Raw genomic sequence first — 22,921 nt, 5'->3', positions numbered from 1 at the left:
AGTTAAAGGCAGCAGGAGGTAAAGAGGGCTTGGATGTGTGGCTTAAAAGAGAGATCAGAGTCTAAAGATGCTCCCAGGAAGCGAGCACGTGTGACTGGTGAAAGAGAGCAGCCATTGACATTGATGGATATGTTAGGTGGAGGGGTTGAGTGAGGAGGAGAAAAGACAATGAATTCTGTTTTGTCCATGTTCAGTATTAGGAATCGAGCAGAGAAAAAGGATGAGATAGCAGACAGACATTGTGGGATTCTGGTTAGTAGGGAGGTGATGTCAGGTCCAGAGAGGTAGATCTGCGTATCATCAGCGTAGAGGTGATAGCAAAACCCCTGGGACTCTATTAGCTGTCCCAGGCCAAAGGTGTAGATGGAGAACAGCAGGGGTCCTAGAGCTCAACCTTGGGGACACTGACAGATAGGGCGAGATGAGGAGGTGGTGTGAGAGTGAGACATGCTGAAAGTTCGGTCGGTTAAGTATGAGGAAATCCAGGATAGTGCCAAGTTTGTGATGCCCAGAGATGAGAGAATTTGTAGTAGAAGGGAATGGTCTACTGTGTCAAAGGCAGAGGACAGGTCCAGGAGGAGGAGGACAGAGTAGTGTCACTTGGCTTTGGCAGTTAGTAGGTCATTAGTGACTTTAGTTAGGGCAGTTTCAGTGGAATAATGGGGTCGGAAGCCAGATTGTAAACAGTCAAAGCTCGAGCAGGAAGAGAGGTGTGAGGACAGTTCAAAATGGACATGCTGTTCCAGTAGTTTTGAGGCATAGGGGAGAAGTGATATGAGGCGATTGTTTGACACAGAGGAAGGGTCAAAGGAGGGCTTTTTGAGGATGGGTGTAATTGAGGCATGTTTAAAGCATGAAGGGAATACACCAGTTTTTAGTGATAGGTTGAAGAGATGGGTTAGGGTTGGGATGAAGACTGTGGTGTTATTGGGGATGAGGTGGGATGGGAGTGGATCAAGCGGGCAGGTTGTGAGATGTGATCTTGAGAGTAGAGTGGAAAGATGATCTTCTGTCATGGTGGGTCAGGGTCAGCTACATGTATTTCTGTGCAGCTGAGAGGCTCCTGTCAGGAGAGTGTGAGGCCGTGCCAGGTAATGCGAAGCGAGACTAGCGCGAGTTTCTCGCAAGTGTGACTCCGACCTTAGACGTTTAGAGACAGATGAGTGGGAAGTGTCAATGGGGATGTTAAAGTCACCCATGATGATGGTGGGGATGTCTGTGGAAAGGAAATGAAGTAGCCAGGTGGTGAAGTGGTCAAAAAAGGCGGTGGCTGGCCCTGGAGGGCGATAAATGACAGCCAGTTGGAGGTTGGAGGGGGGAGTAGATGCGAACAGAGTGTACCTCAAAAGAGGGGAGAGTAACAGAAGGTGGCAGTGGAATTGGTGTAAGGGAGCATTGGTTGGACAGGAGCAAACCAACTCCTCCACCATGCTTGTTACTGGGGCGGGCGGTGTGGGACAGATGGTGACCACCATAAGAAAGTGCAGCAGGAGAGGCTGTGTCAGAGGGGGTGAGCCAGGTTTCAGTGATGCCAAGTCAACTGCCTACGTAATCACTGTTGCCACTGCCCCCTATATATGAATGAAATGTGTTTAAATTGATACCATGTACTTTGTGGACTACACCATAACTTGTTGTGGCTTTAACCTGGGATTTTTCTTCCTGGCATTCATCTGCGCATGCGCTACGCTTTTTACCTAGGATATGCGCTAATACATCTACGTAATCTGCAAATACGCATAAATTGTCTGCTCACTTGTTTACCTTGGCGACGGCGCATGCGCCATGGCCTTGGAGATCTTTCCGACCGCTGCGCATGCACTAATATCTGACGTTACCGGAAGCATTCTAGGAACAACAGAGCAAGCTTTTGATTGTCTGCCACACAGGTGTACAGTATGTTCCTGATGGTTCATGATATAAAAAACCGCTGTGTTTGTCTATCCGCACTATGCTCTTTTGCCGTTGACGAAGTCACCTAGTGTGACGATACGCGTGGGTCTATGGTCTGGTAATATGTTCCTGGGGAAAAACTAGTTCCTTCATGCAGCATCTGATGGTATTTAACCAGGGATTTGACTGTCAAGCTGGGTTCTTTGCCTCTGCACTTAAGCTATTGCAATTTGTCTCTCTGGTTTCAGCCCACACTTGCATTATTGCTTCCTACATGCTTTGCTGTTTGGGCTATTAACTAAAAATCCTTTGTGGAAATATTGCTTATTCTAAGGTGCCATTTATGTTGTTATTGCCCTTTTTGGATATAGGCATTTCACCTATTCAAACCGGCTTACCTTTCTACTTTTGCTGTGTGAATGCTCTCCTTTCCCTCCCTCACTTACATACACATATTTTTTTTTTTATAAGGGCTCATGCGCATGTCACGTAATAGCATGTATTTATGCTGTGTATAGCACTGCAGCGTAAATGCATGCGTCCTGCGTCCCCAGCACAATCTATGAAGATTGTACATGAGACGTGTGCACGTTGCTTTTATGAGCGCAGTGATTTGGGTGCTAAAATTTTGACCCAAATCTGTGCGTTCATAAAAGCAGCATGTCAATAATTTGTGCATTCTGGATGCAGCTCCCACTCTGTCTATGGTGGGGGCAGCAGCCATAGAGCATGAAATCGGCTTTTTTTAACAAAAAAAGCTGCATTCATTATGCAGTGTTTCTGCAGCCATTGCTGTGTATAATTTTTTTAAATGGTTTTAGTATGTTTCAGTGGTTGTTATATAACAGAAGTTTGTTCACGGTTATTTCACTGCATTTTTGCATTTGTAAGTATTTTGTACCAATAAAATGATATATCTTTTTTTACTACAAATTGATTGTTTGGTGATCCCACATTATTTGGCACTTCTTTTACTTCTTTGCTATCATTTACTGCCTTACGTGCCGGGGGTGATCTCGGGAGCTTTCTCCGTTGCCCCCCACCCCCTTCATTCTAAGTCTAACAATCGAGCTTTTATAACCAGCAATTTTCACTCCTACATGTGACTGTATATATTATATTATACATGTTCATACATTTCCACAGGCCCTCCTTGCACATTTACATTTTTCATGCTGTTTTTATGATGGTTATTTATTGTGTGCCTCTTCTTCGGCATCTCCACTGCACACACACACACACTTGTGTTATCAAAAAAGATTTTTTGTATTCTCTCTATTTTTGTACTCCATTCATTGACCTTACATCGGATTATTCTCTTTTAGTTTTCTAGGTTAAGAGTTCTTAAAGGGAAGGTGTCGTGCACAAAAAAAATTTCAATAGCTGAAAAAATGTAAAGTATTAATGTTTTAATGTTTTGTTTAAATATTATTATTTGTTTTTAATTGAGCAATATATATATAAAAAAAAAGTTTGATATTTTCCACTCTTAAACACTAGGGGGAGCAGCTGCTGAAATCCTACAGAAATCCCACTATAGAAATAGCCTGGATTACAGCTGCAGTAAACGTGGGCAGAATCTGCTCTCCTGTGTGTGATGTCACAGCTCCCCCTCCCAATCTGGGGGTTTCCAACAGATAAGAGAGAATCAAGTGTAGGGACACAGTGCGGAGCCATTTTGTTGGTGACCACAAATGTCTAAAGCGTCACCAATGACAGCTACATAGTGCTCCCCACATAACGCTCTGCACGCCCTGGACAAGCAATGCTCTGCCGCATGCACACACACTGGCAACTTTCTGCCACATGCACGCCCGCAATTCTCTGACACAGAGACGCACGCAGTATGTGTGTGTGTGTGTGTACATACTGTGTGTGTGACCGAGCACCCAGCATGAGGGCAGCGGAGCCAGCATGTGTATATACTATATACCATGTACTGTGTGTATATACTGTGTGTATATACTATATACCGTATGAACACTGTGTATATTCTGTGTTTGTGACCAAGCAGCATGACGGGAGGTGGAGCCAGCGTGTGTGTATACTATATACCATGTACTGTGTGTATATACTATATACCGTGTGTACAGTGTGTATATACTGTGTGACCGAGCAGCATGAGGGAGGCAGAGCCAGCGTGTGTATATAATATATACTGTGTATTAAGTGTATATACTATATACCGTATGTACACTGTGTATATACTGTGTGTGTGACCGAGCAGCATGAAGGAGGCGGAGCCAGCGTGTGTATATACTATATACCATGTGTACACTGGGTATATACTGTGTTTGTGACCGAGCAGCATGACGGTGCAATGCTCTGCATGCACGACCACCCGAAATGCTCTGCCACATGCATGCACACAAAATGCTCTGCCAGGCACGCACACACAATGCTCTGCCACACGCACGCACGCATAATGCTCTGCCACATGCACGCATAATGCTCTGCCCCACGCATGCATAATGCTCTGCCACACGCACGCATAATGCTCTGCCACACGCACGCATACACAATGCTCTTCCACACGCACGCACACACAATGCACTGCCACGCATGCACAGACAATGCACTGCCACACACGCACAATGCTCTGCCACACGCACGCACACAATGCACTGCAACGCATGCACACACAAAATGCTCTGCCATGCACACATAATGCTCTGCCACACGCACACATAATGCTCTGCCACACGCATACATAATGCTCTCCCACACGCACACATACACAATGCTCTGCCATGCACGCACACACAAAGCTCTGCCAAACGCACGCACACACAATGCACTCTCACGCATGCACACACAAAATGCTCTGCCACGCACACACAATGCTCTGCCACGCACGCACACATAATGCTCTGCCACACGCACGCATAATCCTCTGCCACACACACACAAAATGCTCTGCCACATGCACGCACACACAATGCTCTGCCACGCACACACACAAAATGCTCTGCCAACACACACGCACACAAGCATGCCCGCTGCGGCCAGGGAGGGAGGGGGGCCGTACACTACTCACACAGGCCGCCAGGTGACAAGCCATGGGGGGGGGGGGGGGGAGAGCGTGCGGGTGTCATTGGAGACTGTAGCATCGGCGGCGGGGGGAGGGGCGCCGGTACACTACTCCCATGGGCCAAACGGGTGACAGGGGGAAAAGTTCAGCACACAGCATGACCGCTGTGAGCTGCAGAAAGATGGCGCTGATCTCCTCCCTCTGCTGTGATCTGGACAGCCCAGGGGGTGCGTCCAGGTCACAGCAAGGAGCTCTCCTGTAATAAGCCTAGAGGTCGGATTCCGACTATCAGAGTCTATGCACAGGGGCTGCCATAAAGGAGTGAGTAACTGTCGTTACTCACACAGCAAATCCAGCATGGCAGCCCCCAGTGCCACCAGTAAAATTAGAATGAAATAAAAACTAAATAAGCAGTGATTTAAATTTTGTATTAAAAATACTTGATATTATAATCACTATTTTAATACAAAAATAAAAAAACGCAGCACCTTCCCTTTAAGTTGTTCGGCCACTGCACTGGAAGCACAGCTTCTGGGAGAAAATTAACTTTCTTCCTCCCAGCAGCCTCTAGCTTTCAGTCATAGAGGCGTGTCTTCAGTCGCCGCTCAGTACAGTGAGCTGCAACTGTAATAACACTGCACACTGACTAACAGCCGGCTGTGTACTGATGCACTGCACAGGCTGTTGTCAAAGTTGCAGCATTTTGCCTCAACTCACTCAATGACTTAATAGGGTCGCCACCTGATTTTCATTTTTAAGACTGGAGCCCCTGATGGATAGCAGGAGTCTGAAAAGTGGTGTTAAACCAGCCTTCTATGCATCCTTTATAGATTCCACAAACCTTTTTTTTAAAGGGAACCTGTCATCAGAAATTTAGCTTGAAACCTAAAAGTTTCCCCCTTTGCAGCTCCTGGGCTGCATTCTAGCAATGTTCCTGTTGTTTATGTGCCCCCTTTCTGACCAAAATGAAGACTTTATAAAGTGGTACCTTTTTGTATACAGATCTTAATAATGGTACACGGGGGCGGGCTCTCTGGTGTCCGTTAGTCTGCCTCCTGTCGCTTTAGGCCATCCCCCATCGCTCCATTCCATACTTCAGGACGCCGCCCACTGCGCCCGAGGTGCCGCGCACACGAGGACCGCTGGTCTCGTGTGTCGCAGGCACGAGATTATGGGCGGCGCTGTGATAGCATCGCAAGTGCCTGCCCATCATCTCGTGCCTGCCCTTTCCCCTCTGCCTCCAGCGTTCTGCGCAGAACGTTCCAACGTCGGGTTATCTGGCCAGCGATTGTGCAGATCGCTGGAGGCAGAGGGGAGAGCGTGGCCACGAGATGATGTGCGGGCACTTGCGATGCAATCACAGCACCGCCCATAACCTCATGCCTGCGCACATGTTACCAGCGGTCCTCGCGTGCGCGGCACCTCGGGCGCAGTGGGCAGCGTTCTGAAGTATGGCATGGAGCGATGGGGGACGGCCTAAGGCGACAGGAGCCAGACTAACGGCCACCAGAGAGCCCGCCCCCGTGTACCATTATCAAGATTTGAATACAAAAAGGTACCACTTTATAAAGTATTTTGGTCAGAAAGGGGGCACATAAACAACAGGAACATTGCTAGAATGCAGCCCAGGAGCTGCAGAGGGGGAAACTTTTAGGTTTCAAGCTAAATTTCTGATGACAGGTTCCCTTCAATAAAGCAATTCCTCTAGTGCACTCACAGACACTGTGTATACACTGGCGCCTGCTGGGCCGCTGTGTGTGCTCTCATCAGAGAGGCTCCTATCACTGACCAGTACTGACAGGAGAGGGAGAAGAGTGTGTGCCTGTACTGACACTGAGCTCTCCTGCAGTCAGTGTGTGCAGCACTGAGGATTCAACTCAGACAGCCCTGGAAAGCGAGCACATCAACGAAGAGAAGACTCCATTCGCACATTCGTGTGACACATCCTACCACTGACCCATAGAGTATTTATTATTGATCTAAAGACACATCAGTTTTAAAATCAGATCCTCCGGTCCATGAGACTCAGAACATGTAAAATTCTCATCAGTTTTACAGATTAGACTTGATCGCTAAATTCCAGAGGATCCAAATAAAACTGATGACATACCAAAGATATGGGGAGCTAGTAAACTGGTGGAAATCAGTGTGGAATTGCACATGTTCAGACTTACTGTTTTCATGCCTGATTCAAAAAGCCAAAATTGGCAGGTGAGGCAGTACGTGGCCAGTGGCCACATTCGCCTGTCCAATTCATAGAAATTGGTGGCATTTCTAATGCCAGAAATGAAAACAGTCCCTGATTGCAGTAATAATTCCTGTGAGGGGTACACCATGTGCATTTCAAATTAATTTGGGACATCCTATTCCTGCCTGCCCCTCATTAAGGTTAAGTACTAGGGATGAGTGAATATATTCGCCACTATTCGGTATCTGACGGATAATAGGGAATTCGAGGTATTCGCTCCAATACTTTCATTTTCGTTTCAGGACTTTTTCCAGCCAATGAACACATCTGATGTTGCTTGCCCTCACAGTAACGCCGCAGCCATCTTTGTTGTGGTGTTACTGTGATTGGCTTGGCTGCACAGCGTCATAGGGGCTTTATAAGGCAGCCGCCATTTTGTGTGCACGCATTCATTCCTGAGCTGCCGGTGTAGCGAGACTGTACTTTGTGCGGTACAACGTTTTTCCAGCCAACTTATACTAGCCCTTCTAAGGGCTGAAGCTATTTAGCATTACCTGCTAGCGACTGTGTAAATCATAGAAACAGGTATAGGGACAGTGCAGTGCGTTCTATGAGATAGTGTTCCTGCTGCAGAATCCAAAATAGTCCTTATAAGGCTATGTGCCCACGGGAGCTTGTTTGTGCGGATTTTGACGCGGAAAACCTGCGGATTTTTCTGGATTTTCCAGATAAATCCGCAGGTTTTAGCATGTACAGTCACTCCCCATGGTATCGTATGGGACATGGGGAGTGCTGTGTCCACGCTGAGGAAAGTGCGGCTGCCGAACATGCTGCGAATGTCCGCATCCGCATGTATAATTGCATGTCCATTATTCATGCGGAATTACCTGCGGATGTCCCGGCCCTCCGCTATGGAGATAGAGGCCGGGACGTCCGCAGGTAATTCGCATGAATGTCCGCATGTTTCCCGCAGATATTCCGTATAATCTCGCAGCTAAAAATAGCTGCGGACGCCGGCGGGCAGCTGCGGGAAACATGAGCTCGTACCTGCGGAAACATCCACATAGCACATAGCCTAAAGGCTGAAGACAGTGTCCACTGTGTGCTAGCAGCTGTGTAAATAATAGAACTGCTGCTGCAAAAAAAAATCCTCATATTAGTGCTGCATACGGTCTGTTACTGCAGTGTGTGATATAGGGACAGCTTACTCACAGACAGGGAGAGATTTAAAGCTGTCCTGACATCTGCTACCAATAATCAAAAATCTCAGCACTGCTACATCCCTTGTGTCTGTTATACTAACAATAGGTATTACAACTTGCAAAAAAAAGGTCCCAAAATTGTAAAAACAATGGGTTCAGGTGTAGTGTAGTGCCTGTCAGCCACCATCTCAATTCACAATCTGAGTGTTACCAAATTTTTATTAATACTAGGTGTCAGTGGCACGTGTCCCTGAAGCAAAATACCTTCATAGCACCAAACTAGCCTAATTTTGGGGGCTTCCTATCCTACAGAACCTACGTAGTGGCTTGCCCTTATTTAAACACAGTCTCAGTGTTACCCAATTTTTTATTAATATTTGGTGTCAAGGGCACACAACTTCTGCTTCAAAGCCAGTACCTTCCTAGCAACAAGCATGCATATTTTGGGGGGCTTCATATCTTACAGAACCTACCTAGTGACTTGCTACAACTAACACAGTCTGAGTGCCAAAAACCAATAGTAAAATAAAAGTGGTGTCAAACCCTGTTTTCGTTTGGGGCTGAAAGACATTCACAACATCTTGGTCGACTCCTTCAAGTGGTAGTTTGACCAATAAAGGTACCTTTTGGTTTTTAGACTTACGGAAACAGCTATTGTGAGAAACTATTAACGTAAGTTTAACAATCCGGCATAAGTGTTGTTCCACTGCCTGTAGAAAAAGGTCACATTACAGTATTCACCTTCAAATAATCAAACAAAAAAAAATGGGAAAAGAGGGGGGTAAGGGCCGTGGACGAGGTGGTAGTGACAGTGGTGGTCGTCCAAGCAGTGTGATCGAGCCAAAGAAAAAGGTTCCTGCTTTATCTACCTCTGCCTTCCTATCCCAATTTTCTTGTCCATGTGGGAAAGCATCCTTGCGCCCTGAACAGTGCGAACAGGTAACGAGTTGGATAGCAGAAAATGCCTCCAGTTACACGTCGAGTAGCAAATCCCAAGGATCCACACAGACAGACTTGAGTAGCCCAGAGGCTGGCCCATCGAATCCTCAGCCTGGTCCTCCTTCATCATAACATCAGTATTCTAAGGAAACATGACACCAAAGCAGGTTACTCTGAGGAACTGTTTACGGGACCCTTTGACCTTTCTTACCTCTCACCGCGCAACACCACCAACGCAGGTGAGACCGAGGTGTGCAGTGATGCACAGATCTTTGAGCACCCAAGGCCAGAAGAAAGCCATTTTGTTGGCTGTGACAAGCTGGGTAATCAGGTGGAAATGTTAGAGGATGAGGAGACACAGTTGCCCTCAGGTCAGCCTGAAACCTCCATTCCCGAAGATATTGACCTTCAGGAATTTGAAGACGACCTCGTCGATGATGAGGTGACTAATCCAACATGGACGTGTGGCATGGATTGCGAGAGCAGCAGTGCAGAGGAGCATGTGCCCATAATCTGCAAAAAGACTGTAAGACATAGGGTTTCGACCACTGCCAGAGGTCAATCAACTGTGTACATGACACCACCACCTGTGGCATCTCAAAGTCCAAGGGTCCGTGCACCACCTCAGCCATCTCAGAATCCAAGGGTCTGTGGTGCGATTGTGTGGGAGTTTTTTCTCCAATAGTCCTTCGGACCAAACGGTTGCCATTTGTCAAATCTGTCAGACCAAACTTAGTAGAGGCAAAAATACTTCCAGCTTGGGCACCTCCAGCATGAGAAACCAAGCCAAGCACACCACTAGGTGGTTGACAGCTCTAGGTTAAAAAACACGATTTCCAGACTCAAAACTCTGCCACTTCCCCTTGGCTGCCTGCTTCCAAAAGTGGTGTGCAAGAAGGTGGCGCTGATGCCTCCTTCTCCCAACCTGATTTTGGCTTAACTCAATCATAAACGACATCAGCTTCGATGTCCCAGCATTCCATTCAATTGTCCTTACCACAGACCTTTGAAAAAAAAGCGAAAATACCCAGTTACGCACCCAAGGGCAGAAACCATAACTGCACATATTGCACGATTGATAGCCCTTGACATGTTGCCGCATCGGCTTGTGGGAACAGAGGCTTTCTGCGACCTTTTGGCGGTGTTAGAACATCAGTACTCTGTGCCTAGCTGCCACTATTTTTCTCGTTGTGCCGTCCCCACGCTCCACAATCACGTGTCGGTAAACATCAAATGGGCTCTCACCAACGCCATAACAGGGAAGGTCCACTTAACCACAGACACGTGGACAAGCGGAAGTGGACAGGGACGTTACATCTCACTGACGGCACAATGGCTGACCCTGGTAACGGGTGGTACAGAGTCTGAACCGGTTACATCCCATATAATTCCCACACCTAGAATAGCGGGGCCCACTTCAATCACAGTTTCAGTAGCCTCCTACACAGCAACAACTCCCTCCTCCTCCTACTCTTCATCTGGCTCCTGTGCAGCCTCCTCAACATCCGCCGGTGTCCAACCGTCGACATCATTCCCCAGCTGGTATCTCTGCAGCACTGCCTCGGCTAAGCGGTAAAACGCTCTACTGAAGCTCATCTGTATCAGTGACAAACCTCACACAGCACCTGAGCTTTTGAAAGTAATAACTGAGCAGACAAATGAGTGGCTTGAGCCTTTGTATCTCCATCCAGGGATGGTAGTGTGCGATAATGGTCGTAATCTGGTGGCAGCTTTAAAGCTTGTACACGTTTCTTGTATGGCCCACGTTGTAAATTTAGTAGTTCAGCACTTTCTGAATAAATACCCTGGGATACCAGACCTACTTACCAAGGTACGACGTATTAGCGCACATTTCTGCAAGTCATCTCCCTATTTTGCTGGCCTGGCAGTACTGCAGCAGCGCTTATACTTGCCTCGTCACAGACTAATATGTGACCTCCCTACGAGATGGAATTCAACCTATCATATGTCGGCCAGGATCCATGAGCAGCAGAGGGCAGTATCACAATTCCAGCTGGAACATGCCCATCAGACGCAGCTGCCAGACATAAGTACTGCCGAGTGGGTGTGGATTGCAGACATTTGTCAGGTCTTGGAGAATTTTGATTACTGAACCAACATTGTGAGCAGTGAGGATGCTGTTATGAGCATTACCATTCTACTGATTTGTTTATTGAAACGCTCTCTGGATGCTCTGACTGACCAAAGTGTTCATGCACCCGAGTTGTCTGTGGATCCAGACTTCACAATGGTTGCTGGTAATCCACACAACCTCGGCCAAGAAGCTCAGGCCACTTTTGCTCAGCATCATGAGGATGAGGAGGATGATGAAGAACAGTAATGCTTTGAAGTTGGTAACCAAGGGATTGACAACCCAAGCTTCAGGGCTATCCAGCATGGATGGCCTGAGGAGGAGAGAGAGACTGAGGAGGAGAGGAGGTTTAGGGAGACAGAATGTATTCTTAGCAGTGACACACAAAAGGTTTCCAGTCCGGAGTCTGGGACACATGGCACAGTTTATGTCACACTGCCTTTCTCATGACTGTCAGCTAGTGCACATTTTGGCAGACAACAAATACTGGTTATATACCTTCCTTGACCCACGCTACAAAGACAAACTTGTTTCGCTACTTGTGGAGGCAAATAAGGATTGTACTACAGAAACATTCAAGAGGGCTGTAGTGGAGCAGTTGATGAAACTATTACCCTGAGATCATGCTGCCGTCAGAGGTAGCGTGTCATCTCACGCAACAGGATTACAAGAGAGGGCTATGCATAGTAGGAGCAACACAGGCGGGGGACTAATGTGCCAAAACTGGTCCATTTTCCACAAACAGTCAAATGCGAATCAGATACCGGTTGGGAGAACGATGACAAGGAGGGAACAGTTAAGTAAGATGGTGTGGGAGTATGTAGGTGACCATATCAGCGTGCTTTCTGAGTCTACTGTTCCCTTTAACTATTGGGTTTCCAAGCTCAACACTTGGCCAGACCTCGCCTTATATGCTTTGGAAGTGCTAGCTTGCCCTGCTGTGAGTGTGTTGTCTGAGCGTCTTTTTTAGCTCATCAGGGTCAATAATAACAGATAGTCGCACACGACTATCCACGGAAAGTGCACACAGTTTGACGATGATCAAAATTAACTATAAATGGATTGCCCCAGAGTATCTCAGGCCGCCTGTTAACAAGACCCAATAATAAGTGTTGCCCCAAAATTTGGACTTCTTAAGCTCAAATAAGTTCCATTGTTTCTCATTCAAGACTATTTTTGTCTTCTTTCATCTAATGACACCGCATGACTAATGTAACTTGTTATGCTGCTGCCATGTAATTGTTTGGCCCAATCACCCAGGGCAATATTTTTCAAGCCTTTGTACATTATGAACTGGCACAAGCACTGTCGAGGCTACACTGTCTAGAATAATTGGTCACGCAGTCTCTTTGTGTTCTTTATTGCTGTGCTCCACGGTGTATTACACATGGCCTCCTGCCAAATCAGAATTATTTTTTTTTACCTCCTTCCCATGTTATGCCTTGTTGCTTATGCTACTATTTTTTTTAAAAAAAAAAAGCAGTTGGTAGTACCTACTGATGCAGTGCTCCATAGTGTCTGAACCATTATCCCCTGGGGAAACTGAATGTATTAAACTTCTTGGCATGTTATGCCCTGTTGCTTATTCTACCAATTTTTTTTAAAAAATAAGCTGTTGGGAGCTTTTAGGAGTACCTTGTGATGCTTAACTACATGATGCCTTTACACCCTAGGGAAAAGGAATGTATTAAACTCCTTGGCATGTTATGCCCTGTTGCTTATCCTACCATTTTTTTAAATAAGCTGTTGGGAGTACCTTCTGATGCTGTGCTACATGGTCTTTGAACCATTATCCCCTGGGGAAACGGAATTTTTTGAAATCCTCAGTGTTAGCTAGTGGAATAAAGCCTGAGTTCCAGAGTGAAACAACTGCCACTTCCACGGTGCTGCATGCTTCACAAACTGCGGTCTAGAAAGCAGGCGATGATGCCTCCTGCTCCCAACCTGCTTTTGGTCAGATGAAATCATAATCAACGACATCAGCTTCGATGTCCCAGCGTGGCGTTTGTTTGTCCATAAAACACATTTCTGAATCATTTGACTAGAGGGCCACTGGAGCCGGTGGTGTTGGTGGAGGAGTAGGAGGAAGAAGGAAAGGCCAACATCCAAATGGCCACATTGGCAATAGCACTGTAAAGTGTTATGGAGTGCGCATTCAAACTTTCACATTAATATATAGGGGACGCAGAAAACTACAAATGACTGCCATCCCTTCCCAATGTATGTTACAGGGCCCACCTGAGAGCCCTAAGAAGTCTGAGATATGAGAACAGTCAGTGGCCCTTAGAGGGCTACTGGAGCCGGTGGTGCTGGTGGAGGAGGAGGAGGAAGAGGAGGACAAGGTCAACATCCCAACGGGCAGATTGTAGCTGACCTCTTAAAGTGCTGTCAAATATGCCCCAAAAGGAGTTGCGAGACAGACACCAATATAATGTATAAGTTACAGTCCTTTCTAACTGAAAAAGGAAAAATGTAAAAACCGAAACCTGTGAACATATGCTAAAATGGTTTTTTTGGAAGGTGGGGGCTTGATTTGACATTTTATTACAGTTATTAGGCACTAGAAACTGTTTCTTAGCAATATCCATTCTTTTACTTTGGTTTGAGAGCTGTTCTGGCGACTATATAAATGCCGCGTACTGCTCTGACCACGTTATTCCTAGACACCAGAAATGCAGTGAGGCACCTTCTACAGGCTGTGCCCATACTGTTTCAGCCTTTTCCTCAGTGACCACAGGTCACCGACAGGTCCGACGTAAAATTATTCTGGTTTCCCATAGACTTACATTGGGGGTTGAATATTCACGAATCCTCGAATAGCAGCGAGGTATTTGTCAGATATCCGTCGAAGCGAATAATAGGGTATTCCAGCATTCCTATTAAGTACCTTCGATGGATTTTTGATGCTGTGTATTTTCATTGTGCAAAAAACGTAGAATAAAAAGCAGGGTTGTGTGTTTCAGCACTAATCCAGCACCTTCCTCGGAGCACATCAGAAATATAGAGGCTGCAGCAGTTATGACACCGATTACAGCAGAAGACTAGCGAGGACTCAGGAGCGGCACTGGACCCGAAGTTAAGGATAGACATTCTTTTCATTCATACAGTAACCTGGAAACTTGAAAAGGGGTTTTCCAGTAGTAAACACTTTTTAAAAAAATTTAAACTTATATACAGTTGAACCTTGGTTTAAGAGTAACTTGGTTTGAAAGCGTTTTGCAAGACAAGTAAAGATTTTTGCAACTTTGTAACTTGGTTTAAGAGCAATGCCTTGCAATAAGAGCAAATACTCACCGTGTACACTTCCGGTTCTGACCTTTCACCGCATTCTTACCCGCTCTGGAAGTAACTTTCTGTACATATGTACTGTATACAGTATAGCATTGTACGGTTCAGTATATACTATATATCATGACTATCAATTTGCATTTGTGGATATAGTATTGTACTTTCTGCTAACCAGTGCAGCACATTGCTTGTACTGTACCTCCCGAACACCAACAATCTTATTGTAAGCTAAAGTGCAGTTTAATTTTTTGTTTTTTACTGTACTGTACAGTATCTTGTATTAGTGTACTGTAATAATATGATTACAGTACATTATTTTGTATTACTGTAATAAGTTTGTATAAAATCAGTAAATATTTTTGGGTTGTGGAAATAATTGTCTGTGTTTCAATTGCTTCCTATGGGAAAATTTGCTTTGATATAAGAGTAACTTGGTTTAGGAGCACACTCCCGGAACCAATTATGCTCGTAATCCAAGGGTCCACTGTATTATGTAATGGAAAAATGTATTGAGCGGGCACCAAAAAATGCTTCATTCCTCCTGTTATTGTACTGTAGGGACAATCTGGGATCAGTTTTTTATATAGCACAAACACTAACCTCTGATTGTATAATTACCCCGACGCTGACCGGGTGTGACAAACACTATTTGCACAAAGGGCAACAAGAGGTACCCTAAAGGTCCAGTCACACTAAGCAACTTACCAGCGATCCCAACAACGATAGGGATCGCTGGTAAGTTGCTAGGAGGTTGCTGGTGAGATGTCACACTGCGACGCTCCAGCGATCCCACCAGCAACCTGTCCTGGCAGGGATCGCTGGAGCGTGGCTACACCAGTTGCTGGTGAGCTCACCAGCAACCAGTGACCAGCCCCCAGCGCCGCGTGGAAGATGGTGCGCTTGGTAACTAAGGTAAATACCGGGTAACCAACCCGATATTTACCTTGGTTACCAGCGCACGCAGCTACACGTGCAGAGAGCAGGGAGCAGCGCACACTGAGCGCTGGCTCCCTGCTCTCCTAGTTACAGCACACATCGGGTTAATTACCCGATGTGTGCTGCAGCTACATGTGCACAGAGCAGGGAGCAGCGCACACCGCTTAGCGCTGGCTCCTTGCTCTCCTAGTTACAGCACACATCGGGTTAATTACCTGATGTGTGCTGCAGCTAAATGTGCACAGAGCAGGGAGCAGCGCACAATGCTTAGCGCTGGCTCCCTGCTCTCCTAGCTACAGCACACATCGGGTTAATTAACCCGATGTGTCCTGCAGCTACATGTGCACAGAGCAGGAGCCGGCACTGACAGTGAGAGCGGCGGAGGCTGGTAAAGGTAAATATCGGGTAACCAAGGACAGGGCTTCTTGGTTACCCGATGTTTACTGTGGTTACCAGCCTCCGCAGAAGCCGGCTCCTGCTGCCTGCACATTTAGTTGTTGCTGTCTCGCTGTCACACACAGCGATCTGTGCTTCACAGCGGGAGAGCAACAACTAAAAAATGGCCCAGGACATTCAGCAACAACCAACGACCTCACAGCAGGGGCCAGGTTGTTGCTGGATGTCACACACAGCAACATCGCTAGCAACGTCACAAAAGTTGTTCGTTAGCAGCGATGTTGCTAGCGATGTTGCTTAGTGTGACGGGGCCTTAACTAAAGACCTAATCAAATAAACTTTATTAAATTATATAATTGGACAAGGATTAAAATTGTCAGGTGGGAGGCCAATTCCGTATTAGATGAGTGCGGCCGCGGACCGACACTGCTCTGGATAAATCCTAACGTAGTATGGCTGGCTATCACCTACACTGCCTGTTAAAAACTACCTAACAGCTAATAGCCTCCCCGACATGTTTCGCCATGACTGGCTTCATCAGGGGGCTGAGGCTATAGAACAAGTTTTTTTATATAGGACCCCTGTAACTAAAAAGCTGTAATTTCCCTTCAGCTAATGCTTTTCATATGAGTTTTGGAGCAGAAATCTATATTGTAAAAAATTGCTAATATTTAGGGATATTCAATAAACTTCATATTAATTTCAAAAGTAAAAAATGCTCTTATAATGCACATAACAGGGCTTGATTTTCCTGAGCATTATTATCTCACCGTGGGTTAAAAAAAAAAAAAAAAAAAAAAAGAAAAAAGAAAAAAAAGCAATATGTCAGTTTTTAAGTGATTTCAGTAAGCGTTAAAGCCATTTCAATGGCATTTTGGAAATGCTGTGTCCATGCTGTGGATTTTTCCGTGGCGGATTTGCCGCGGATTTTGATCCGGAAAAATCTGCAGCATGTCAATTATTGTTGCGGATTTTGGTGCGGATTTTGGCTATAGAATGGGGGGGGGGGAAATCTGCATCAAAATCTGCGGCAATTTCGCGGTAAATCCGCTGTAAATCCGCAGCAAATCCGCGGCAAAAAAAGGTGCAGATTTGCCGCGAAAGTCGCGGATTTTCATGCAGAAAAATCCGCAGCAACATTCTACCGTGGACACATAGCCTTATGCCTAGTGCAGGCACAGACCTTACTTAAAAGTGTAAAATGGATAAGCATGTGCAGATCGGATACTGAGCATGCTCTGCACACAAGGTTTCCAAAACTTCATCCACTCGTACTTCAAATTTATTACACATTTGTGCCGCAGAATCAGCACCCCAAGCCTGCCGCAGAATCAGCACCCCAAGCCTGCCGCAGAATCATCACCCCCAAGCCTGCCGCAGAATCAGCACCCCAAGCCTGCCGCAGAATCATCACCCCCAAGCCTACCGCAGAATCAGCACCCCAAGCCTGCCGCAGAATCATCACCCCCAAGCCTGCCGCAGAATCAGCACCCCAAGCCTGCCGCAGAATCCGCACCCCAAGCCTGCCGCAGAATCCGCACCCCAAGCCTGCCGCAGAATCTGCACCCCAAGCCTGCCATAGAATCAGCACCCCAAGCCTGCCGCAGAATCCACACCCCAAGCCTGCCGCAGAATCAGCACCCCAAGCCTGCCGCAGAATCAGCACCCCAAGCCTGCCGCAGAAACCGCATCCCAAGCCTGCCGCAGAAACCGCACCCCAAGCCTGCCGCAGAAACCGCACCCCAAGCCTGCCGCAGAAACCGCACCCCAAGCCTGCCGCAGAAACCGCACCCCAAGCCTGCCGCAGAAACCGCACCCCAAGCCTGCCGCAGAAACCGCACCCCAAGCCTGCCGCAGAATCAGCACCCCAAGCCTGCCGCAGAATCCACACCCCAAGCCTGCCGCAGAATCAGCACCCCAAGCCTGCCGCAGAATCAGCACCCCAAGCCTGCCGCAGAAACCGCACCCCAAGCCTGCCGCAGAAACCGCACCCCAAGCCTGCCGCAGAATCAGCACCCCAAGCCTGCCGCAGAAACCGCACCCCAAGCCTGCCGCAGAATCCGCACCCCAAGCCTGCCGCAGAATCAGCACCCCAAGCCTGCCGCAGAATCAGCACCCCAAGCCTGCCGCAGAATCAGCACCCCAAGCCTGCTGCAGAATCAGCACCCCAAGCCTGCCGCAGAATCCGCACCCCAAGCCTGCCGCAGAATCCGCACCCCAAGCCTGCCGCAGAATCAGCACCCCAAGCCTGCCGCAGAATCAGCACCCCAAGCCTGCCGCAGAATCAGCACCCCAAGCCTGCCGCAGAATCAGCACCCCAAGCCTGCCGCAGAATCAGCACCATAAGTCAGCCACGTTTGCACCTGGTTATTGGTGTTTTTTTTATCGTGTGACATTTTGTACATGTGTTTTTCCAGGCATTTGTAAGGTTCAATACAGATGGCTATTGAGGAATACACAATAAGTAGAGCATGCTATTGTTCTGCTAAAAATCCACTCACCCTAGGAACGCTATGAATCCTAAAAAGCTTTAGTTTTCTGCTATGGTATTAACAGATGACTGCAACATTTTGGTCTAAAGATGCAGCAATAAAAATTGTTGCTTAATCCTTTGCAACCATTATGAATTTAAAAAGAGCAAAAGATGTAAAAAAAAAATATTGACACCGTGCATAAATAACTCATGCAGCTCAGTGTTTATTTACATAGATATATACATGATAATCTGAGGACTCAAACCTTCACAATTATATAATGTCAAACCCTCACATGCCTAAAATACACATGGCACAGAGTTATTTATAACAGCGTCTCCCTCTGTTAACCATTAAGATGCAACACAAGCCCACTAGTTCTATTCTGACAGATGGAAATGGCGTGGGACTTGAGAAAATTACATTTTGGAACATGTTCTAATATAGCATTAAGTAAAATGTAAATGATGTAGTATATGTTCCTATTTACCACATTTATTGTGCTCCAAAATGGAGTTTCGTTACATAGCCTGCATTTTGCCAGCACTATATTTGGGTCCGTACATTGCATACTTACCTGTAACCAACATTTTACTAAATAAATAAATACAAATTACGAGACGCACCCTTACATAAAGCCGTAGTCCATGTGTCAAACAAGTCTCTTTGCTCTAAGAGGCAGTCTCCAAAAACAATGTCAGAAAGATTTTGTAAATACGTTAACAAGTGTCCGTCAGGTCAGAGGTGTCACCGGCTTCACAAGTGCAAAGTCCATATGGTATTTAATGTCCAAGGTAAGGAAGAGCCCTTCTCACCGAGTTCACCACTACTTGTGCTCCTTAGTTGGAGCATAGTAAAGTTCCATTGGTTTATTCACCTTCCAGTACTTTTCACTGACTAGTTCCAAGGAAAATGAACCATTTAGCACCTAGAAGAAATGAGGCTTAAATTAGTTATTGATTCACAAAAATGAGAATGTCCTAAACCAGGTGGGCAAATCTGATCAAGACAGAACTAAATCTCCTCTAGTTACACAAACATACAGTGGGTACGGAAAGTATTCAGACCCCTTTCAATGTTTCACTCTGTTTCTTTGCAGCCATTTGGTAAATTCAAAAAAGTTTTTTTTTTTCGCATTAATGTAAACTCTGCGCCCCATCTTGTCAGAAAAAAACAGATATGTAGAAATGTTTGCAAATTTATTAAGAAAAACTGAAATATCGCATGGTCATAAGTATTCAGACCCCTTGCTCAGATACTCCTATTTAGGTCACATGCTGTCCATTTCCTTGTGATCCTCCTTGAGATGGTTCTACCCCTTCAATGGAGTTCAGCAGTGTTTAACCTGATAGGACTTCATTTGGAAAGGCACACACACCTGTCTATACAAGACCTCACAGCTCACAGTGCATGTCAGACTGAATGAGAATCATGAGGTCAAAGGAACTGCCCAAGGAGCTCAGAGACAGAATTGTGGCAAGGCACCTATTTGGCCAAGGTTACAAAAGAATTTCTGCAGTACTCAAGGTTTCTAAGAGCACAGTGGCCTCCATAATCCTTGAATGGAAGAAATTTGGGACCACCAGACCTCTTCCTAGACCTGGCCGTGCAGCCAAACTGAGCAATTGTGGGAGAAGAGCCTTAGTGAGAGAGGTAAAGAACCACCCCAAGATCACTGTGGCTGAGCTCCAGAAATGCAGTAAGGAGATGGGAGAAAGTTCCACAAAGTCAACTATCGCTGCAGCCCTCCACCAGTCAGGCCTTTTTGGCAGAGTAGCCCGAGGGAAGCCTCTCAGTGCATGATATATGAAAACCCGCATAGAGTTTACAAAAAAAAAAAAACCACATGAAAAACTCTTCCAGAGTGCTCTGGACCTCAGACTCAGGCCAAATCTTCACCTTCTAACAAGACAATGACCCTAAGAATACAGCTAAAATAAGAAAGGAGTGGCTTCAGAACAACTCTGTGACCATTCTTGACTGGCCCTGCCAGAGCCCTGACCTAAACACAATTTAGCATCTCTAAAGAGACCTGAAAATGGCTGTCCACCAATGTTCACCATCCAACCTGACGGAACTGGAGGGGATCTGCTAGGAAGAATGGCAGAGAATCCCCAAATTCAGGTGTGAAAAACATGTTGCATCATTTCCAAGACAACTCATGGCTGTACTAGCTGAAAAAGGTGCTTCTACTCAATACTGAGCAAAGGGTCGGAATATTTATGACCATGTGATATTTCAGTTTTTCTTGGTTAATAAATTTGCAAACATTTCTACATATTTTTTCTTCCTGTCAAGATGGAGTGCAGAGTGTACATTAATGAGAAAAAAAATGAACTTTTTTGAATATACTGAATGGCTGCAATAAAACAAATTGAACAATTTGAATTATATACATATACTGTAATTTAAATGTTTTTTTTGCAATCAGCTTTGTACTCTGAGTAAGGCCTACTTAGAAAGGGGAAGCGATAGGAGAGAAGACCAGAAAGGGTCGAAGCTGGAGGGATCCACCAGAGAAGACATGGGCAGAGAACACCAGAAGAAGAGAGCAGTAGGATGACTACTATCTATATATATAATTGCCTTATTCTGTCTGTCTGTCAGTCTGTCTGTCTGTCTTGCTCCATAATTGTGTCCCGGGACATGTCCTTACGGTGACAAACAGCGGATTGGCTGCTGGCCTTGCCATGGCCCCGCCCCCCTGCACGGATTGGCCGCTCGCCTCGGCTCCTCCCCCCCGCACGGATTGGCCATGTCCTTACGGTGACAAACAGCGGATTGGCCGCTGGGCTCGCCATGGCCCCGCCCCCCGCACGGATTGGCCGCTGTCCTCGCCCAGGCTCCGCCCCCCGCACGGATTGGCCGATCGCCCAGGCTCCGCCCCCCACACGAGGTGAGCGCATCAAGGTCCTGCAGGGGCGGAACGCGCACGCACACACACACACACACGATCGCATCCACATACTCACAACATCCCGTGATATCACTTGCTTCTCGGCGGCGATACTGTGCAGTGATCTTCCAGGACCTGCCGGAGGATCACATGGCCGGAAGCATGTGGTATCTCCGGATGTTGTGATTGTGTCAGCGCGTGTATGCGATCGGATGTGTGTGAGTGTATGCAATCGGATCTGTGTGTGTGTGAGTGTATGCGATCGGATGTGTGTGTGTGAGTGTATGCGATCGGATGTGTGTGTGAGTGTATGCGATCAGATCTGTGAGTCTCGGCAGAGGAGCACGGCGTGCAGCACAGCTGCTGGGACCGTCCACCGGTGGGCACAGGGAGAAGTGGGGTGTGTGTGTGAGTGTATGCGATCAGATGTGTGCGTGTTTAATGTCCGATGTGTGACTGTGGAGCACGATGGGGAGTGCACAGCATGGGGGATGGAGCACGATGGGGGGTACGCAGCATGGGGGATGGAGCACGATGGGGGGTACGCAGCATGGGGGATGGAGCACGATGGGGAGTGCGCAGCATGGGGGATGGAGCACGATGGGGAGTGCGCAGCATGGGGGATGGAGCACGATGGGGGGTGCGCAGCATGGGGGATGGAGCACGATGGGGAGTGCGCAGCATGGGGATGGAGCACGATGGGGAGTGCGCAGCATGGGGGATGGAGCACGATGGGGGGGTGCGCAGCATGGGGAATGGAGCACGATGGGGGGTGCGCAGCATGGGGAATGGAGCACGATGGGGAGTGCGCAGCATGGGGATGGAGCACGATGGGGAGTGCGTAGCATGGAGGATAGAGCACGATGGGGGGTGCGCAGCATGGGGGGCGCGCAGCATGGGGGATGGAGCACGATGGGGAATGCGCAGCATGGGGGATGGAGCACGATGGGGAGTGGGGATGGAGCACGATGGGGGGTGCGCAGCATGGGGGATGGAGCATGATGGGGGGTGCGCAGCATGGGGGATGGAGCACGATGGGAGGTGCACATCTCCCCCCAAAACACACACACACACACTGCCACACACGCACTGACAACACACCACACACACACACTGGGAACCACAAACACTGCCCTACACAGACACCCACACACACAACGCCGCACACACACAACACCCAACACACAAACACCGCGGCACACACAAATATACGCACATACCGCGCAACACACACATTGCACAAAACATACCTCCCCCCAAAACACACACACACACACCCACACAAACCGCGCAACACACATACACAATGATCTAGACACACAGCGCTCTACAAACAACGCAACACTCAAAACACCGCTCTCACCCCCCGCCACACCCAGACAACACACAGAACATGTACAGCCCCTACACAAACACTTGCTAACTACAAACATATATATATATATATATGACATATAACAAAAATCATACATTAACTACACAATACGTAAATTCTAGAATACCCGATGCGTAGAATCGGGCCACCTTCTAGTTCTACTTATAACCACCATAGCCCCAACGCATCATTTGTAGTGATGAGTGAGCAC

At 47.1% G+C, this 22,921-nt stretch overlaps 1 protein-coding gene across 2 annotated transcripts in view; it reads right to left on the bottom strand.

Annotated features, from left to right (window-relative positions):
* Window positions 1–18,638: 18,638 nt before the first annotated feature.
* RNF2 (ring finger protein 2) overlaps window positions 18,639–22,921 on the bottom strand; it is a 28,768-nt gene continuing 24,485 nt past the window's right edge. For both annotated transcript variants that reach the window (XM_075322021.1, XM_075322022.1), the window contains one exon: window positions 18,639–19,367. In XM_075322021.1, coding sequence (XP_075178136.1) covers window positions 19,266–19,367 — 102 coding nt within the window. In that variant the 3' untranslated portion in view covers window positions 18,639–19,265. The remainder of the gene's footprint in view (window positions 19,368–22,921) is intronic.

The sequence above is a fragment of the Anomaloglossus baeobatrachus genome, chromosome 8, assembly GCF_048569485.1.
Source record: "Anomaloglossus baeobatrachus isolate aAnoBae1 chromosome 8, aAnoBae1.hap1, whole genome shotgun sequence".
NCBI lineage: Eukaryota > Metazoa > Chordata > Amphibia > Anura > Aromobatidae > Anomaloglossus > Anomaloglossus baeobatrachus.
Note: the sequence above shows the minus strand (reverse complement) of the source record. Positions and strands in the feature narration are given on the sequence as shown.